We start from the raw sequence: 20,475 nt of genomic DNA on the forward strand, positions 1-20,475 counted from the left end.
AAAAAGTGAATTTGACGGTTCAATCTTCACAATTCATAGCTGTTGGTAAGTTTTCATTTAGTGAGTGATTTAGGGTGTGAGAGCATATTATAGATTTTATATGTTAATAACCTACGGTATGAGTAAACAATTGGGGTGATTTGACAGATTTTTTTGTTTATGGCATTTATTAAAAGAAAAAAAAATAGTAAAACAAACACTTGTACAATTAACCCAGATCTGGTGAAGTGCCGTCATTTTAATAATAAATCTTAGAAGGAAGAAGATCAAACAAAAAAATCCTTTTATAAAAACCAAAAATTTTCCATTTAAAAAAGGAAACCAAACATTTTCAAATATCACATTCAAAATTCAAAAATACGATTTATTTTTTAGGGAAGAAAAAAAGTACTCGAACATTATTATTGACAAGCATAAATGTCAAAAGTTTATAAACCACACCATTGTATCCTAAAATAAAATCCTAATATATGTTCACAAACCAATCCAAAATTTCAATGAATTCACCACACTAACACCCAGTTATACTCGAACAAAAATGACAGGTACTAAGACGCAGGAAGAAAAGGGCTTTTTCAGAGATGAACTAGGCAAAATATTACTTTTATGAGATGAAAATCTAACATGAAAAGCAAACACATGATCCACGTGCGAAAACACAATAAAAAAATAACAAATAAACACACAACCAGACCAACTGCTCGTGCAAAACGTTTCGAAGCAAGACCATGCTCTCAATACTAAAGAAAAAGAAAACACACACAGCAACAGGTCATGCAAACACACCATTTAAAAAGAAAGACACCACACAGCATGGGAAGAAGATCAGGCAACAAAGCGAAAGATGTTAACACAAAAAGAGCACGGGCAACACAGCACAGCACAACATAACACAAATACAATGGGAATCAAAAAAGGCATATACTATAGTTTTATTTCCTTTGCTGAAAACGAGAAGGCAACAAGATATGAAATGGCAAAACTAGCTTACCAAAAGGGCAATTAAAAAGAACATGATGGATATAGAAATTGTCTCAATGTGTACTTTCAGGTGAATGATGTATCCGACTTAAATTAACCGACTCAGACTCATTTGACCCAGACATCACAGCCTCACAATCCTTGGGAGATGATTCACCTGGAACAGACACAGGACCACTCATCCCATCACCCAAAGCCATACCACCTTCCTCTTCGTTGTCAACAGATTGGCCCCCGTTGGCCCTGCTATTTTCATCCATGTTTTCACCCTCAGCCGATATAGATGCGGCTGGCAGTGATGCATTGTCAGGTGACAAGGCTCCATCTGCTGCTGCTGCTGCTGCAGTTGAATCCCCAGGAGGAGTCACCTGCTGCTCAGACGAAGATATCACTTCTGTTTTCACTTCATTGAAAATGGTCTGTGGCTCCTCCTCTGTATTCTCTTGACCATCCTCTCCCACGGGCACTTCCAACTTTGGAAAAGTAAGAGGATTGTGATTCTGCATCTCACAAGTAGGAGGTGAAACCACCGCTTCTGATTTCACCTCAGATGCAACAGAGATAACAGGTTCAACATTCTCTACATCCAACTTCGAATTTGAAGCATCTGCAATTTCTGTACCTAAAGTTGGAACTGAGTCCTCCACCATTTCTACATCAGTATGGACCTCTTGCTTCTGATTTGATTCTGATTTTGATACAACATTCAATGTTCTATTGGGCAAAAATGGCCCACCTGTTGCTTCCATTCTCTGTTTCTTGTAAAGATCCATAGCCCTCTGCAAGACATGAACAACATCAACCAACTGCGCAAATCAGAAGAGAAACAGTAGTTTCTTATTGAAAACTTTATTCCCTAGAGATATGAGCATCTTTTCGTGTAAATTTCAGAAAATTCGTGATCAAGCCCAATATGATATGCGACATACAAAAAAGAATAAAAAAAATCTATACAATATCTAATTTAATCTAATTGTCCATCATAGTTACCTGAAAGACAGATTTCTTCATGGAAGAAAAATGTGAACTCCGCAATGTATTAACAGACGATTTCACTTCAGCTCTCAGATAGTCCTGAGACATAAGAACGGACCGGCAGACACAACAATCATTAGTAAGCCTGAATTAAATGAAAATTAAAAATAGAGAAATCAAATTTTGTGAATAAAACTCATACCTTTGACATTATACGCACAGTGGTCTCTTCATCAGTAGTTGTACTTTGATCAATATCAATTAAGCTCATACATTGGTTATACAATTCTGGTCGTGCAAGTTCTGCAGAAATGTCAAGCTTGGAGAGATAGTAACGGCTCAAACAATAAACATTTTCCTTTGAAGATTTAGGAGGACCAAGTTTCTTTTCATGGATAACCTTAGGAGTTGACTCTTCTGCAGAAGAAGTTGCACCAGATCTTGTTTCAGAAAACTTTCCCAGAATCCCATTGCCACGATTATCTTCATGATTAGACATCTGACCAATCTGAACGGCCAAGCCATCATCCAGTGATGCCTCGTCTTTGTGAGATGGGGAACGCAAGTCTCTTTTTGTATCTCCGTTTTGTCCTTTCCACACATCAACACTGGATTCCCTTCCCCTGCTATTCATTGGATGCCTGTTCTGGTCCCACTCAGCTGCCCCAAACAAGTGAGGCTCGTCTCTAAAGACACCATTACTTCCATCCCACCCATGCAAATGAGATGGTCCTGAACCATCCATTATATTCTGCCAACCAAGTGGACGCATGGGACTGGAAAATCTGTCAGCATCTGGCATATGATATGGAATCCCAGCATGGTTAATTTCCAATGAAGGTCTAACACCAAAAAGAGGACCAGGAAATTGTGCCATCATCCCTTGAAAACCTGCATGAGGTGGCCCAGGTTGGAAAGGCATAAAGCCATTCGGTAGTGGTGAATTCCAGTTTGAAACACCCCTCCATGCATTATTATGCCCTCTTCCCATGTTGAGATCACTCCTCCGATAACGTGCATTGGAATTAATCCTGCTATCATCTTCAAGAGAGCCCATAAAAGGGCTGTCAACTCCAGTCCTGAAAGCAGAGTGTGAAGGAATCAAAGATGAGTTACCCTGTGTAGACCTATTGTAAAAGTTGGAATCAACAGGAGAGGAGTCGTCTGCCAAAGGCTTCTCTGATGGTAAGTCCCGACTCAGTCTATCATCAGAAGCACCAAAATCTCTATTATCAATAGAGGCACTGTTTCTCCGCCCTGTTTCTTCAATGTCAAGACTCCGCCTAGCACCCGTTCTATTCATGTACCTACGGTCAATACTTGAAGATGAAGGAGATCTTTCCATCAAACCCAAGGGTGAAGCTTTAGAACTAGAAGACTTTTCAGTTGACAGTTCTCCCAACAGAGTGTCATCCAATTTAGTGGATTTCTCCATGGATCTGTATTTAGGGCCTTTTTCTAGTCCGATAGAAAAACCAGATACATCTTTTGAAGGAATTGCTTTGGACCTGTGTTCAGTCAATGCATCCCTGTACTTCAAATCTTCAGAATTTAGATGCCTGTAATAAGGAAAATGATGAAAAGTTATTAGGGGAACCAAATGAGTGCTTCATGAAAGAATAAGGAAAATTTATCCTCCTTATAACATTAGACACAAATACAACTGAAATTCATGTTGGAGCTTATATATAAAAGATAATTCTAGATAAAAGGCTGGGGTACCAATGAAGTGAAGAATCCAGAACTTAGTAACATACAACAGTAATATCCCTTGGTTCAATAGCCACAATCAAAACAAGCATTTAACCTGAATCTACCATAAAATTAGATGCAAGGAAAATAACCAATTATTCGTGGTAAGACATTCTCCCAGAATATATATATATATATATATATAAGGTAGCGAGTATAATATCAGTTGTCTTACATCTAGATATGTTCTGCATGCATTTACAGAATACAAATCTACAAGGAATAACTACACCAAGTGGTGATAAAAACCGCAACTAAAAGAACCACTTTTTTATAAAGATTGCAAAACTTAAATAAATTGGTCCATAAGAACCTACTACTTACTCTTGGAAGGATGATTGTTCAGATGCTGCCTTTAAAACATATTAATTTTCCTGGAGAAGGTGATTCAATAAAAGAGGAGTCCCTTAAATGTTGAATGATTCTAGCATACAAAATGTAAGGCCTTTCTATGTCATCAACTATACCAGTAATGATACAAAAGCTGCACTAACTCTTTGCTAATGGATCCGTTTAAGCAGAAGGGCTGTTCTATGATTATTCAAATAGACTTGTTACTTTATTCACTTGTCCAAAAATAACTTGTAACTTTATTCAATTATCAAATCTTATCACAATTTTACAATATACCAGTGTAAAAGAAAGAGAAGTACCTATACTCCTCAACGCCAACACGTGGACTGGAACTGGGGGATTTCCTCCGCTTGTCACTGCTTGTAATGGTGTCTACCATAGTTTGCCGTGAATGAGATCTACCCTTATTAGCATCTGACTCTATTCGATCACCACTTAAAGCCTTCTTTTCCATATCAGAATAACGATTTTTACTACCTCTGGATGGAAAGTCACTAATATCGTCACGATCATCTGGAGATCTTTTCTTTGCCCTGCTGCTATCTTTGTATCTAGAAGCTCGGTCATCAAGAAGTGAGCTACTATAGTCCCGATCAAAATCATGGTCATGATCTCGATCGTAGTCCCTGTCTCGATCACGCTCACGGTCTCTATCACGTTCCCGATCCCGATCACGGTTGCGTTCTCGATCACGGTCCCCATCTCGATCTCGGTCCCATTCCCAATCATGATCACGATCATAATCACGATCGCGACCACGGTCACGATCATGCTCACGATGTCGGTCACGATCTCTGACATTTAAGTCACGATGACGGTCACGATCTCGATCATTCTCTCCTTTGCGCTCCCCATCATGAAGTTTAGATTTCTTATTTTGCATTTCTGCAGTATCCTTTTCATCCTTCATATGCTTATCTTCAGATCTGCTACTAAGATGATCTTTTGCAGGGCGCTCATCCTTTGGTCTGTCATCACGATGCTTGCTGTCTCTATCAACAATTTCTTCTCGATACTTCTCTTTGTATCTCTCATCCTTGCGCTTCTCATCTCTTTGTTTTCCATCCTTGCCAGTATCCTCCCTGGAAGATAATCTTCTATTGTTAAAGTCTCCCATATCATCTTGATGCTTCTCATAATCAATAGAAGGATCTCGTTTTTTCCTCCTTCTTTCAAGCAGGTTATCTGGTTCAGGACTTCCCAAATCACCTTGAGCATCCAAATCTGTAACACAGCATTGTTAGGACAATAAAGAAAATACACAAATAATTATGTGTATACATATATATATATATATTAATACACACATCTCCATATCTACAACTGTCATATACGGTACAAAAATTTCTTTCAATTTTTCCACAGAACAAAAGCCAAGTAAATAATTGAAGCAAGTTATTTAACTTCTATTTAGCACCAATGCAACCTACAAAAACTAAAAAAGCTCTTTAAAATAATAAGAGGTTAAAGAATTAAAGAGGATTTGGGCACATTGTTTTGTCAATGCAAGACCTTGAGAGGGGGAAAACCACCATAAGTATAGTAATGCTTCACATCAATTTAGATCTACACCGGGAAAAGTAATAAATATCTTTAAAAAAAAGATCATACAAAAGGGAATTGACCAGTAAAGAATATATGGCTGTTCCAATTTGTAGCAAGGACTTAAAGAGAAGTAGACAATAACAATACTAACAAGGCAGTCATAAATAAGCAGAGAAGCTTTATACAGGTGTAGAGCAGACATCCTAAATGCAAACCCTACTGAACCACATTTCTTTTTAAAGAAGCCTGAGAAAACACCATCGCATACAATAAAAGGATAATGAAATTATGGAATTATAGAAAGAAAAAAAACTTGTTAAGACTTTACTAGAATAGAAGAAATAATAAGTAATAGACACCAGAGTTCCAAAGTGAATTTGGGAAAATACAGCAAGAGCCTGCTTTCATAATGAAATTTAAAAGTATATGGCAAAAATATGACTCACTTACATTAGGAAAAGAAATAGAAATATCTAACAAAAATATGGGTTTTAATTTCTGTAATGTTGATGCATACTATCAATTAATTGACTACTCAAGAGTCAAGACTTCCAATATTCAAGTGTAACATGCGTACATGACTGACATAGAAACTGCAACATCTCGTACAGTAATAAAATGTGAACATTTGGATGCAGAGTTGAGAACGAAAAAAAAATTAACCATGTAAACTCTATCCAACATGACACTTTTTCATTAGTTAGCATTGACCATACCCGTAGTATTTCTTGACTTCAGCTAGCATAAACTTCACAGACTGATAAAAACTCACCCGGGTCAAAATAAAACTAAGATTATCAATTAGCTAATATTAACAAGGCAGTGATTAACAACAAACATAGAACGCAGTGGGTCGACTAGGAAAAAAACATAGTATTATCATTTATAACATATAGGTATAAAATAAATATATATATATAATATTCCCTTAGGAACTCAATTTTAATTCTTGTACTCAATTAACATCACAACATCCATAAAAAAAATTACACAATAAATTTCTGCTTTTAATGTAAGTTTGACCTATACAGAGGTATTGCGTGCATAAATCATACAGTATTGATAAATACACTGCAAAAAGTTTATTTTTCATCGTTAATATTAGATTATTATTGTCACCATAAGAGCCTTAACTATTTAACAACTTAGTTATTACTTATACATTAACGAAAAAGGGGGCATAGAACTATAGCATGTACCTTAGATAACATTTTAATATTCTTGGTTTCCAACTTTTTATTGTCAGAAAAACTATTCCATGTGCTCATTTTGAATTCTCCTTTCACAACATGGAATCCAACATTTAAGGTATGTGTTAGAGAATGTAGGTGATGTAAAACAAGCAATAAGTCAAGAAAGCAACTTATCAAGGGGGGAGAGAGAGAGAGAGAGACTCCAGGCATAAAATAAATCAGGTTGAAAATAAACAATAATCTCAGTTAGAAATTTCAATATAAGATGGCATCGCCACTAAATATTTAAAACCAAGCATAAATCCTCACTGGTAAACTTTAAGAAATTAACATATCGTTAAGAGAATGAGTAAAGTAATTTACCAAGCATAAAAATTGCAAGAACTTAATATTCGTGGGGAACTCATAGCAAATAAAAATTTAAATCAAATTGTTTCCCAACTGGATTAATCTATTAATTCTAAAATACAGAATAGATAGTATGCTAACCATACTCTTTAAACAAATATTAACTGGGTATATAACACTTTAATCATCTAAAACCAAAAAGTATACGTATAGCACAGACAAACATATAAACCATTTAGTTACCTTACCAGTATTTTCGATTACTTGCTTCACCGCCGCACGATGTTCATCGCCACCAACAGGTTTCTCACAACGTCCTTCCTTAGTTTTTCTTTCCCTGTCCTTCTCCTTCTCCTTATCTCTGTCTCTCTCTGTCCCACCATCCTTACCCTCCTTTCGACTAGAATCCCTATCCCTATGCCTTCCCTCACCCTTCCCACCAATACTACCCTTCTTCAAGTCCTCAGCCTCTTCATACATTCCCATATTTTCATCCCTCCTCTTACTCTTCGTATCCCCTGATGCTTTCGACGACTTCTTGGAACCCTCGCCACTGCCTCGGTGATCATCATCACCCCCATTCCACCTATCAGTTGCTCTTTCATCAGCCCTCTCCTTGCGCCGCTTTGACGAACTGTACTCATCCGAATAGTCCCCGTTTCCTGAAGCACTATACAAGTCCTTTCCATCCTTCGATTCAAGCTTCCGCTTATCACTCGAGATTGTATCTTTCGAAACCCTAACTCCGCCACTCTCTTCCTTCCCCTTCCGATCCTTGAAGCTCGAATCCTTCTCCGAATCCGAATACTCCTTCACCTCCTTCGAACTATGCTTACTTGACTTGTGCTTCGAACTCCTCGGCATCACTGAAGAAAAAAAAAACTCAAAGACGCTGATGCCGAGTCCCAAACAGTAACGAGTACCCCCAAAACTCAAATATAAATGCTATATTCCAAACCTAATTTGAAATATTTTCAAACGAGAAGTGGAGCCGCCATATCCAATACAAGAAACCCTAATTTCAACCGCCGAGCGATACTCAGCCAACGAATCTAGATAACGGCAAAACCCTAATTCAAACGCAATGGCAGTATACAGCGCAATACTGCTAAAACCCTAACAGCAGAGAGAACTAACCGGAGAGACACAGTCGCCGGCGGCCGGAACAGAAGAAATGGATCGAAAAAGGTGATGCAGAAACGAGATTTGGAGTCTGGTAGGGACAAATGTGGAATAACATATAATGTTTGACGAGAGCGAGAGAGTGTGTGTGGAAGCAGAGGAACAAAGCTTTTTAGAGTATGATTTGGATTTGGGCCTTTTGGTGAGATAAGTTAATAAATTAGTGGGACGAAATTACCCTAGGCAGTTTAAGGCAAATTAAGAACAAAACTAAATTCACGTCGCGAAGAGCAATGAATACATGACACTTCAGCCAAAAGCGTCAAAACGACGGTGGAATGGAAAGAGGAGCTGCCAGCTTCGAAACCAGACCCGTCAGATTCGCCCCACCTCGTAGTGGGGTCCATCTGGAGTAGATAATATATACATCGCAAGCACATGCTTTAAATCTATTGGGCCTGCCTCAACTCTAATTGGGCCGGCCCAGCCTAGCCCTATCTCAATTTCATCGTGGCCCGATTGTCTAAAGACTTTGTGCAATGAGAACCGTTTGATTCAGAATCTACGGCTTGGATTTCATCATTTAATTGGCCTCATCCAGAAATGCCACGTGGACTTTGAAACATCAGAAGTGGGCCCCGAGTACGTATGATTGGGATTTGGAAGAGAGATATTTGAGGAGGCGGACGTGGACGCGCGGGGAACCCATGGCGAAGCGTTTTCACTGTTTTCTTCCACGCAACACTCGCAAGCACGCATCCTCTTCCACGTTCGTCTGTGTTTATACGTATCTACATATATACTGTACACACACATATAAATATAGGTGTACCTCTAATTCTTTGTAGCTGAGTTTCATTTTCCAGTGTCTTCATCTTTGACCACGTTTCTGGTAAGTTCTCGAGTTTTTTATACTATTTTCAAAAGAATTTAGCTGACCGCTTGGTTATTGAGAAAATTGGTGGAAAATTGGAGGGAAAGGTTTAGTTATGATCTTGTTTTCAATAGTTTTCGGTAGCTGGAATCATTTTTTATTCAAAATATTGGTTTTTGACAAATGTTTTCCCCTAATTTTCTTGGGGATCACGCGGAGGATCGGGATTTTTATACTGAAAGAATGGTTAGAGCATGAGCTTAATGTTGTGTTTGTGTTGACGAGGATGTTGATTTCATTTCTATAATGGATAAGTAATTTAAGAAGCAAGACCCCATTAATGAGTTCCAACTTTTAATTGTTTATTTATTTGGTTATATCAGTTGAACTGTAAACTTAAATTACTTATGTGATCATGTTGGAATGAGTAATTATTGAAAATTGGTGATGTATTTTTGTGGTTACTTAATCTGTTTCTTTTATATAGGGCTTTAATCAATGGCGTTATCTAGAAATAGTACATTTCCAAGTCTGGAAAGCTCTGAATTTTGTTGTGGTAGTCGGATTTTGTTGACAAGACTCAATAGGCCGAGTCCTATGCTATTCGTTAGGAAGAATAATACTTTAGCATGCTTCAAAGTGCGGTGTACATTGTCAAGAGAAGATGCCACTTCCGTGAGATCAGAGGGAAATGGTCAGACTGCTTTATCTGTTTCTGTTGAAGAAGAAGAACCGGGACATGTTGTGAGGTTCAAGATATCTGATTTCAAGATTGTCAACCATATCAGTGTCGGCCTTGGTGCACGGGTATGATATATGCTTAAGTTTATTGTTTTGTAAAAGGGTTTGTTATGTGGACTGAATATACAGGAGTTTATTGATTTTAGCTTTTTTGTAGGCGGACGAAGTAGTTTTTGAAGCCATAGTGAAGAATTCTAGTAGGTAGGCCAATCTACTTCTACTTTGGTAATCACATTCCTATGAGATTTGAGCTCAATTCATATTTTACTGGAATTGCAGCCCGTTGTATGGTTCAAGAGTTGTTCTCCGACGTCTTATTAGTGCTCAAGCTCAGCGTAGGGGTAAAAGAGCAATAGAGGTCAGTAGAATTTGTACTAATTTTTTGTTGTGGCGCCTTAAATGTTGATTTTGCAATAACTAGTGTTGTTTCTGTATCTAGGTTTTGAAGAAGTTAGTTCGTCGTAGACTTTTATACCATTCATATTCAATGCAAGTCCATGGTTACATCTCTTCAATCACAAGTAGTGGTCGTGGCTCATTCACCTTAGTCCATGGGGTAGGTCATTTACTGTTAAACTTAAAGAATTTTCAATTCATCATGTAAAAGTGATATCGACTCACACTTTCATTAAGCACGCATGGTGAGTAAGTGTATTCAAAGATTCATTAAAAGGAAACCTGAGAATCTATTGTTTCCTGTTACATTGCAGTATCAGGGAAGTTTTTCTTTACGACATTGGCTTCAACAATCAGATTGGCTTCCAACTTTAGAAGCTACTCTTGCATTAGATGATGAATCTGTTAGGAGGGTAGGAGATGACAAAATTGGAGGATCTGCAGTTTCTCGGCAGTTGCGAATTATAAGGATATTGATGAGAGATCTTTTAATTGGAGTATGTATTCTTTCAGTTGGAAAGCCTGGTATATGTTCTCTAGAAATGAATGAATTGTTGAAATTATGGATGTGTGTCTCTCTTTAATATTTGTTCTTCTTCTTTTCTCTTCAGGTGAATTACTTGCACAGCCATGGACTTGCCCATACAGAATTGAAGCTGGAAAATGTGCACATATGCCCAGTGGATAGACATATTAAAGTAAGCACCATATTTTTACTGTAGAATTGAAGAATGCATTTTTTTCTATACTTTATGATCTTTTTAATAAATGGATTACCAACTTCCAGCGGAATTCCAGCTTTTTCTTTCTTTTTTTTTTACTAGTTTGGAGCTTTTTTCACCTCTTGTCTATGCTGCTACCAAAGGGTGGGGAACAAAAGATATACAGAGTACCACAAAAATTAAGAAAAAAAGTTAAGAAGAATTGTAGATATGCTGATTTAAAATTAAAGGGAAAGCTTGAAATGAAACCACAATGTGCAAAAAGCATGCCACTCAAGAGCCATGAAAGTTTATATTCTGATGAACCTTAGAGCCCTTCAATGGGTAATGTCACTTTTCCTAAATGTTGCATATTCAACAAACACAAAGTATTTAAATAATTTATCTGATGTGAAACCGTTGGTGCTCATGAAATCTACAATATATATTTAGTTCAGCCACAGGACAGCTCAGCCAATTTTTAATGTATGCACTGTATTGATTTTGCTGATATATTTTCTTCAAAGGTTAATAGTTTTATAATAAATTGCACATGAGGAAGTATGAATTCTGATACCATACTGCTATGCAATGACATTGGCAATTTTCTTTTCTCCCCATCCCCTTCTCTTCTTGCCTCCTTTATCACTTCAAGTTTTTACTTTCAGGTAGGGATACTAGGTAATGCCGCTGACTTTTATGAGGATGGTACAAACACTGGTACTCCAGACGACAATATCAAGAGGCGACAAATGATGATTGCTTTTGACATGAGGTACTCATTAAAGTACACAATATGTTTAAGTTGGACATTTAGAGATATAGTTTTAACACTATTTTTGTTCTCATCTGTGTTGCAAAGATGTGTTGGATTCATGATGGCAAAAATGGTGCTGCGAGAACTCATGGATCCTTTAGTATTCACAAAGTTCAAGTCTTTCCTCACAAAGGTATATGACTGAGCTAGATTTCTGCAAACTGTGTATTTTCTCGCTTATCAAAAAGCTAACTGAATCCAAGGGACATAAATTAGTTTGCTCCCTGTGTAAGATGTTCATTGTTTGAAGTAATTATGATCCTAACTTCTGTTGATATGCAATCACAGGGAAATGATCCATCTTGCCTACGTGAATTTTTATTGCAATTGCTCAACAGGAATTCGTCTTTTGGAAATGCTGGACTCCAAGTAAGCATGTGTGCTGATAATTGCTTACTCTGCTTTAAATGCTCATCCTCGGATTTATATGTAAAAGTTTCTGTTTCTGTCTGGCAGATGCTTGATAGGAACTGGGGTGCCGGTTGGAATCTTCTATCTTTATTGCTTGCAACTGAGCCTTCTAATAGAATAAGGTGGGCTTCTTCTTTTATATAGAGGCAGAAAACTGCACTGTAATGTAGGAGTAGAAAAAGTTTATTACTTAAAAGTTGAGCATTCAAAATTCTCACATAAGAAGTGTACTACCATTTTAGTTGAAATGTTCTTTCAAGTGTAGATATAAATTTATCCACTTGCATGTATCACATTAATGTTATGATGCCGGGATTAATGTGTTTCTATATTATTTATGAATGTGACATCAGATTATTTAAGTTTATATATAATTAACATGTAGACATTTAGTGTCTCGGACAAGAATATAAGGCAAATTTAATTGTAGTGCAATAACTAATGCATATAGTAACTTTCAATTAATATTTCACAGTTGCTTAGATGCTCTTAGACACCCGTTTCTATGTGGACCTAGATGGAAGGTTGTCCCATCCATGAATATTATCAGGTGGGGTCTTGGCTCTACTGCAGTGCGTATTTCTGAGGAGTACATCTACGGCCAGCCTCAGGTATGTAGGATTGTTACTTTTCTACAATTTAATTGAATTTATTTGTACAATGTGCTGAGACTCGAGAGATACGTTTTTTGTCCCTCATCATATCCTTCACTGATTAGCTCGTCTATCCTATCCAGCATTTCCATTGTCCAGTTGGGCAGTGATTTTAGTTTTCTACTTAAAAGCTCATACCACTTTTCATAAAAATTGTATAGGGCTTACTGATGTTTTGGAAAATGCGGAGTCTTACATCCAAAAGTTAAAATTTTAAGGGGAATTTTTAGATAATTTCTTCTTAAAAGTAAATTTATTTTTCTATATTACCACCTAATTGCAAAAGTGGTAGATGTACTAACTCTATTTTGTTTCATTTCACTTTTCTTACTACAGCGCAGAAGACTAGCCCATTTTATTGAACTGATGGAGATGCTGAATCCTCATCCAAAGCCAAAGGTAGACTTAATTTGCATTCTCCTATCTCTCTTTTGCATTATCATTCTTTCACATGATCAGCCCAGACACGTTGCAATCATTGTGTCTGGACTCTGTAGTGCTAGTTTGTTTTTTATTTATAACAACAACAAAAGAGAAATGTTAACAAATAACTTGGCATACGTAGCAATCACACAATACTACTATAGCAATAATTACAGAGTCCATTTTAGTCCAACCCTTTGTGCCAAGTCATGAACTTATGCTGAACAACATTTTTTCTCACGAAAAAAGTCACTAGTTCTTTAATCAAATATGCAAGTTTCATCTGTTCGTAACACTCGAATTGTTTTTTCTAGAAGATTGTGCTACTGACTTGTGCATAAAATTATACTTTACGAACTTAAAGCTCAAAAGACGCTCTAAATCATATTTGATTCCAAATTTGCAGAATTGGCTGGAGTTAGTGCCAGGAAAGTGGCGTTTGTTATACTGTACTGGTAAGCACATAGGTCTGACCTTCCGACAACCACCGGCACGAGTTCTTGTTGGTAACGTGAACCTAACAATATTGAGAACATCAAAATCAAACACGACCCTTTCGCTTGCCTCTGAGATTGACTTCACAGTCATGAATGGTCAGAATTGGCCCCATGACAAGACTGGTGTAAATGGGAAAATGCAAGTGAATTCACTATGTAGATTAACAGCAGGTAGGCGGCTATATATCCAGGAAGAGAATACAACAACGGGAAACCTCTCCTGGAGTCCAAATACCCATGATTCCTTAGCTCAGAAACTTTCTGGTCGGAAATGGAGAAAAGCTGTTCCGTTTAAGGAGTTACCGACAAGCCTTCCGGTGGCCAAGCTTGTTTCAAATGACATTGAAGTGACGTTGAATCTTGGTGATCCTTTGAACAAAGACATCGCTGCAGCCGGAAATGTAGTTCAAGAAGTTCGTTTACAGATCCCCCCGGAAATGTTTGATTTAACGAAGCTAGTTTGTGGGACATATGTGGATTCCAGGCTTTTAGTGGTGAGGGGAGTGAATGGTTCAGCTCTGCTGTTCACAAGATCTTGTGTTGATGAAAACTTGAGATGATTTGTTGATATTCATCTCTTGTGTATTCTTTGGATGTAACATGTGTAAGTAATTGTTTAGAAAAGGAAAACGGTGATGAACTATTTTCCACATTCCTTAACAATGCTTCCTACAATGGCTGCTATCTAATCATGGTCAAATTTCCACAAATACAAACCAGTTATATGAGACGTGTATATACATTACCTCAAACCCTCAACACACCATAAACGTCATCAATGCCTTAAAAATGAGGAATTAACCATTTATTTGGTAAGAAGTAAGGAAGTAACTAAAGATGGACAGATAAAAAAAAAATAGGAGATGATAGATATTTATTGTTGTTTGGTAAAATAAAATGAAAAGAAAAGAGTAGGTTTTTTATTACTTAAAAATTAAAATAAATAACAATATCAATAAATCTAGTCATTTTAATTATTTTAAAAAATCTCATTTTTTGTCATCAATTCACCTATATATGAAGTAAATATTTTTAGAGAAATTTACATAAAATGACAAAACTGATACTATATATATTAACTTTTTTACTAAGACGATATTTTTAACTTTTATACTATTCAATGTTTTATTTTTTCAGTTTTACAGCTTTTTTTATTTTTAATATAATATTTATTCATTAAGTTATATATATATATATATATGATATATATATTAATTTAATAATTATATATTAGATATATAATATATAACATTATAGAGAAGTTCTGGTGCCGGCGTACGGAACGCTCGCACTTACGGTTTTTAATATATATTTAATATATATTAGTTTATTATTATTATTGTTATCATTACGGTTTTTAATATATATTTAATATATATTAGTTTATTATTATATATTAGTTTAAGTTTTGTTGTAGTCAGATTGTAGTCAGATTTTATTGTATCAATTAGTCAATATTTTGTATCAATTAGTCAATATAGTCAGATTGTATTAATTAGTCCATGCTTCTATCTGTGCTTTTTTTTCTTTGATATATATGCTACACGTAAGTGAACCAAGTGCAAGTGGGTGTAGTCCCCATCCCCTGTTATGCTTTCTTCTTCATTGTACTTTGTTTTTTCAAAGTTCAGCTGTGAGACAAAAACGTAAGTTAACCCAGATACAATTTGCAGTGATTTTGTTTCATTCTCTGGAGAAATGGGTTTGGTCTCATTCTCCATTTTCTTCTTCTCAGCTTGAGCTATACAGGTATTGAGTTTCAAGTGGGTGTGGTCCCCATCCCCTGTTATGCTTTCTTCTTCATTGTACTTTGTTTTTTCAAAGTTCAGCCGTGAGACAAAAACGTAAGTTAACCCAGATACAATTTGCAGTGATTTTGTTTCATTCTCTGGAGAAATGGGTTTGGTCTCATTCTCCATTTTCTTCTTCTCAGCTTGAGCTATACAGGTATTGAGTTTCAAGTGGGTGTGGTCCCCATCCCCTGTTATGCTTTCTTCTTCATTGTACTTTGTTTTTTCAAAGTTCAGCCGTGAGACAAAAACGTAAGTTAACCCAGATACAATTTGCAGTGATTTTGTTTCATTCTCTGGAGAAATGGGTTTGGTCTCATTCTCCATTTTCTTCTTCTCAGCTTGAGCTATACAGGTATTGAGTTTCAGGCTTTTTCTATTGAGCGATATTTTCTTCTTCTCAGCTTGAGCTATACAGGTATTGAGTTTCAGACTTTTTCTATTGAGCGATATGAATTTTCAATGCACTTTCTTCTTCTCAGCTTCTTATTCCATTGAGGTTGAGCTTGAGCCATACAGGTATTGAGCGATATGAACGGGTCTAACATCGTCTTCTTCAGTAAGTAAGAGAAGAGAGAATTTTTCTGGTTTTCGTTGAGGGAGGCGAAGAAAACAAGGTATTCCATGGTTTATTTGATTTATACCAAATCAAATGATATGATTTAGTTTCTGATATGTATATTATATATATTAGTTTCTGATATATATGTGGTTTATATCTCATGCTTCTACCTTGTCAATCTCACTCGTAACATCTGCTTTTTTTCTTTGTTTTTTCAAAGCTCACATATATATGCGTTTTATATATATAACTCTCATTTCTCACTCTGTCACCTTAATATTGTCTATGATTTTTTCCCACTGCAAAGTGTGGACCTTTTGTGTTATACATGCAAAAAAAAATTACTTTGTCGTATGGGTTTGTTTTGTTCTTGGTTTTATTTCTATTTGAGTTGAGTTTTCTTGCTTGCAAGTGTGTTACTTACAGTATAGCTTAGCTTTTGTGGAACTTATCAGGAGAATTTATATATATATAGAGAGAGAGAGAGAGCGAGAGAGGCTTATGGTACAGAGAAACTGAGAATTAACCTGTGTGTTGTTTGCCCAATGGTTCAACGTTTTGCATAATTAAGCTTCTGTTTTTGTTCATTTTTAAGGGACCATGTGTCTATTGCAGTTTTAAGTATTATTAATATGAGGTCAAATTTTAGATGTTCGTTCTTTCCCATTTTCATTCATATCAGGACAATTTAATCTAAATGGATTTTCTGTCATTTTTGTTACTGTGTCAGTTTTCCATTAACTTGTGTTTATTAATCTAACTTTTCTTGGGAAATTCATAGATTTAGTGAAGGTGAGTATCATAGAGTTTTGGAGGTAAAACTGATATCGAATGGTTGAGATGTTGTTCTTTGAAAGTCTAAAACTATCAAATGTTATATATTAGTGGTTATTGATTTTGTTATGCTTTGATGACATAATTGATAAAGGAAAGTTGAAATTTAAGTTGATAAAATTCAGGAGACTTAGTATGGAAGAGTTATTTCTTAATCGCATATTAAACTCTGTGGAAAGCCTACGGAATGAGTATCGGGAGGTGAAGGATAGTGTACGGATTATAATGGGTGATTTGCAGACATTAATTGATCTTAGGAAACGTAGAGATGATGAGCGAAGAATGTATGAATGTGAAATGGTTACAAGATTTGGCAGCAATTCTGATGATGAGAAACTCGTGAACCAAATGATTTATGATGAAGGAAAAGGGTTTGATTTGGATATCCAGCGAGTTCGTTTCGTCGAAGGGGGTAATAAGTATGAAACTAAGTTTGGAGATATCCATGGTGGTGAAGTACCGAAGCGTAAAAGTCAATTCGGGGAGTTGAATCACCCCACTTCTTCTTCTGGTTTGAGTGGTATTAAATTTGGTTCTGTAAGTTCTACTAATTTATGTAAGAAAAATGAAAAGGTTATACATAAGACGGAGGCTAGTTGTGGGGGAATGAAGAGGGGAAAATTTGATGATAAAGTTTTTAAGATGTCATCCCAATTTGGAGAAACTCTACTGCAGCGTGAGATGTCGATGAAAGTAAGTAATTTGAATTTGAATGTTCTTATATTTTTGTTGTATATACCAAAGCATTATTTTGAAGACATATTTATATTTTATTGTGGATAATGCAGAAGGCTAGAGTAGGTACAATAAAGTCGATGACATTATTTACAGACGTTAAGGGAACAAGCCATTGTCGGGCAGGTGCATTAGGTGGTAGTTCCCATATTGGAAAGGTAACGATGATATTAATTTTTTTTTTGAATTGTTCAATATTATTGTCTTTAGTACCGAATATTATGTATATGTAGGGTGAGAGTAGTTCTCAGTCATTTCCACTTAGCTCTGCACTATTAAAGGGGGATGCAGATGAAAATGATTGGTCCGTTTAATGCAAGTGCCCCGATACTTGACGATCCTGATATTGCGTCACTGGTTGAATTTATTTTTGACCCAGTTGTACCTGAGTAAGTTCGTTTGAGTCAAATTTATATAATTATGGAGAATAAGTGACAGTTTATATATCTAAATTATTGTAAGTAGCAAATAATTTGATTGTATGCAGTGAAATATTGGTGGAAACGGATTTTAATTTCCTCAATAGAGATTTGATTAGAAGCTTGGGTCCGGGTAAGAAGGTGATGGGTGAGGTGAGGTTTAACACTTAACCTTTTTAATTTGTTGAAATATTATAATAAACTCATTTTGCATTTGTTTGTATAAAGTCGGGTTCATGCATAAAATTGAATATACATTTAGTAGTAGAGAATTAGATTTGAGAAACAGTTGGAGCACATGAATGTTTAATTCAAGTATGTTATGTTTTTTGGTTTAATAATTTATTTTGATATTCTTTTACTTATGTAGGTGTTGAATGTTGTTTGCGAGGTGAACACACGTGCAGCTCTGCTAGTGTCAGCAGAAGACGGAAGAGCTTGGTATTTGAATACAAGATTGACAGTAGGTTGGTCTATTCATTGGTTAGTATGGTTGTTTGGGCCCGATAAATACTAAATTTGACTATATCACAACACAGGTATCTAGAATTAGCATTGACAGTTTATTTCCAGACAATGGTCGTGATGATTCTACGCGGAAGTTTTACTTTGGTGATTTGAAGAAATGTCAGCATGTATGTTCCCCTTACAAACTTTGTATTGTTCTCTTGTGCACTAATATTAAATATTAGTAATGTTATGTTTCTGAGTTGCAGATTTTTATTCCAATCCACAATGACAAAATAGAACACTGGTTGCTTTTTATAGTACACATCAGCGATGGTATTGTAGAAATATGTGACTCGATGCTGGACAAACATGGGTCGTCAACTGGAAGTGATCTTGTGAAAATGGTGGTAAGTGTAACTTAGATTTTGGTGTGGGATTAAGTTAATAGTTACAAAATAAGAATGGTATTTTAATGAAATGTTTTATTGTTAAATTTGGAAGAGAACTAGTTAAGGTGGGAGTGTAATATATTCATGAATTTAGAAGTTGATGATTTTGTTAATTGATCTTCAGATGGAGAAGCTTGATTACTTACTTGCTGACCAAATAGCCGACAAAATGGGGCCTTCTTTTTCATTCACCCGTTTTTCAGGTTCAGACAAATGTTGGAGTTCTTCAACAATCAAATGGATATGACTGTGGCATCCACGTCATTAACCGGATTGAGGGTCGTCACGAGGTCTATTTCAAACACTCTGTTGTAAGTGTCTTTTATATATGTCGAAGAGGGGTATGTTAAATAACTTTTTAATCTTGTTTGTCCTTAATTACAAAAGTTTTCTTAATATGGATGTACTGAGTTATAATATGTATTGATTGATTTTCATTTTAGTTTAATTCTGCGAATGAGAGGATTCGCATTGCTCTTGGGCTGGTGACTTCTACGCACAACAAAATTTGGGGCAATGTTCAGCTTGGTTTCGATGTGTGGAAGAAGACGAAGAACTAGGGAATGAGGGGGGGATTAAATAGGAAGTTATTTTAAGTGCATTTACAGGGGAGTGTTTGACAGTTGTTATTTTTTGGGACCGCCTGTATAGGATGGAATTGGTTGCACAAGTACTTCATCTTTTGGGACCGATACCGGGCCATTTTGCTCTTTCTCTACTTCAAATTTTTACAAGTCGGTTGAATATTTCTTTCTAACACATAACACAATATATGGATGGTGGACAGTCATGTGAAGATATTTTTTAGTTGTACAGACTAACATTTGTAGAGATTTTAACTTGTGTGCATGTTGTCCCTGACAAATTCGTAATGTTAGTTGTCCAACTTGAATGGAGAACATAGAAAATGACCTCAATTTGGTTCCTATGTGAAATATCACAGCTGTCATATTAAATCTTTGTTTGAAAGGGAATAAGCACAAAATGAAAATGTTGCGAGGTTTTTGTGTTACGCAAGTATACGTAATTGTAATTCATAATAAAACCGGTAAATTCGGGTATCATCCACACAGACTGATTTATCAATTACCAGAAAATTAATTTATAATTTCTATTTGGTTAATGGAATGTTTGATTTGTAAAATGGAAAATGTAATGCATGAACAAAATAATTACAAGTGAAACTTAGAACCATAAATTGAAAACACTAACAGAAAGACTTCAAGAAATTAATTTGATAGAAAAATAAATTAGGGAATTCAATCTCATCCACTATCCACTCTAATATTCATCAATGCTTGTTCTATTCTTTATTCTTATTAAGATGGCAAGTTAACCAAATCTATTTATATTCAAGTTACGAAATATAAAACTCAACCTTAAGAATCATTTTCCATATTTCTATGAGAAATTCAGCATTAGGAGGCAATAAGAACAATAACTGAAGAACCAC

The 20,475-nt window shown here is 35.9% G+C and overlaps 3 protein-coding genes across 7 annotated transcripts; 2 read left to right on the top strand and 1 right to left on the bottom strand.

Moving 5' to 3' along the window:
• Positions 1–902: 902 nt before the first annotated feature.
• LOC133834541 (uncharacterized) lies at positions 903–8,453 on the bottom strand. Of its 4 annotated transcripts, none has more exons than XM_062264185.1 (5): positions 7,397–8,453; positions 4,362–5,286; positions 2,159–3,515; positions 1,972–2,055; positions 903–1,787 (listed from the first exon to the last, which is right to left on the bottom strand). In XM_062264185.1, the coding sequence occupies exons 1-5, from the start codon at positions 8,010–8,012 to the stop codon at positions 1,035–1,037; spliced, it is 3,735 nt and encodes a 1,244-aa protein (XP_062120169.1). In that variant the 5' UTR covers positions 8,013–8,453; the 3' UTR covers positions 903–1,034. The 4 variants fall into 4 exon arrangements, with proteins under 4 accessions (XP_062120169.1, XP_062120170.1, XP_062120172.1 ...); XM_062264186.1 differs by having other exon boundaries at positions 903–1,760; positions 7,397–8,452; XM_062264188.1 differs by having other exon boundaries at positions 7,392–7,568.
• A 530-nt stretch (positions 8,454–8,983) lies between these two features.
• On the top strand, positions 8,984–14,519 carry LOC133834542 (probable plastid-lipid-associated protein 14, chloroplastic). The gene is made up of 14 exons (XM_062264189.1): positions 8,984–9,162; positions 9,632–9,951; positions 10,043–10,086; positions 10,165–10,243; positions 10,325–10,441; positions 10,596–10,778; positions 10,893–10,979; positions 11,651–11,757; positions 11,845–11,932; positions 12,088–12,168; positions 12,256–12,332; positions 12,686–12,821; positions 13,200–13,262; positions 13,693–14,519. The coding sequence occupies exons 2-14, from the start codon at positions 9,643–9,645 to the stop codon at positions 14,341–14,343; spliced, it is 2,022 nt and encodes a 673-aa protein (XP_062120173.1). The 5' UTR covers positions 8,984–9,162; positions 9,632–9,642; the 3' UTR covers positions 14,344–14,519.
• A 2,365-nt stretch (positions 14,520–16,884) lies between these two features.
• Positions 16,885–19,871, top strand: LOC133834543 (uncharacterized). 2 transcript variants are annotated; one of them, XM_062264191.1, is made up of 8 exons: positions 16,885–17,662; positions 17,758–18,093; positions 18,192–18,276; positions 18,494–18,586; positions 18,663–18,758; positions 18,840–18,980; positions 19,147–19,363; positions 19,466–19,871. In XM_062264191.1, exons 2-7 carry the CDS (start codon positions 17,990–17,992, stop codon positions 19,267–19,269), a joined length of 642 nt encoding a protein of 213 aa, XP_062120175.1. In that variant the 5' UTR covers positions 16,885–17,662; positions 17,758–17,989; the 3' UTR covers positions 19,270–19,363; positions 19,466–19,871. The 2 variants fall into 2 exon arrangements, with proteins under 2 accessions (XP_062120175.1, XP_062120174.1); XM_062264190.1 differs by lacking the exons at positions 18,192–18,276; positions 18,494–18,586; positions 18,663–18,758; ... (1 more) ...; positions 19,147–19,363; positions 19,466–19,871 and having other exon boundaries at positions 17,758–17,979.
• Positions 19,872–20,475: the final 604 nt, after the last annotated feature.

The sequence above is a fragment of the Humulus lupulus genome, chromosome 5, assembly GCF_963169125.1.
Source record: "Humulus lupulus chromosome 5, drHumLupu1.1, whole genome shotgun sequence".
NCBI lineage: Eukaryota > Viridiplantae > Streptophyta > Magnoliopsida > Rosales > Cannabaceae > Humulus > Humulus lupulus.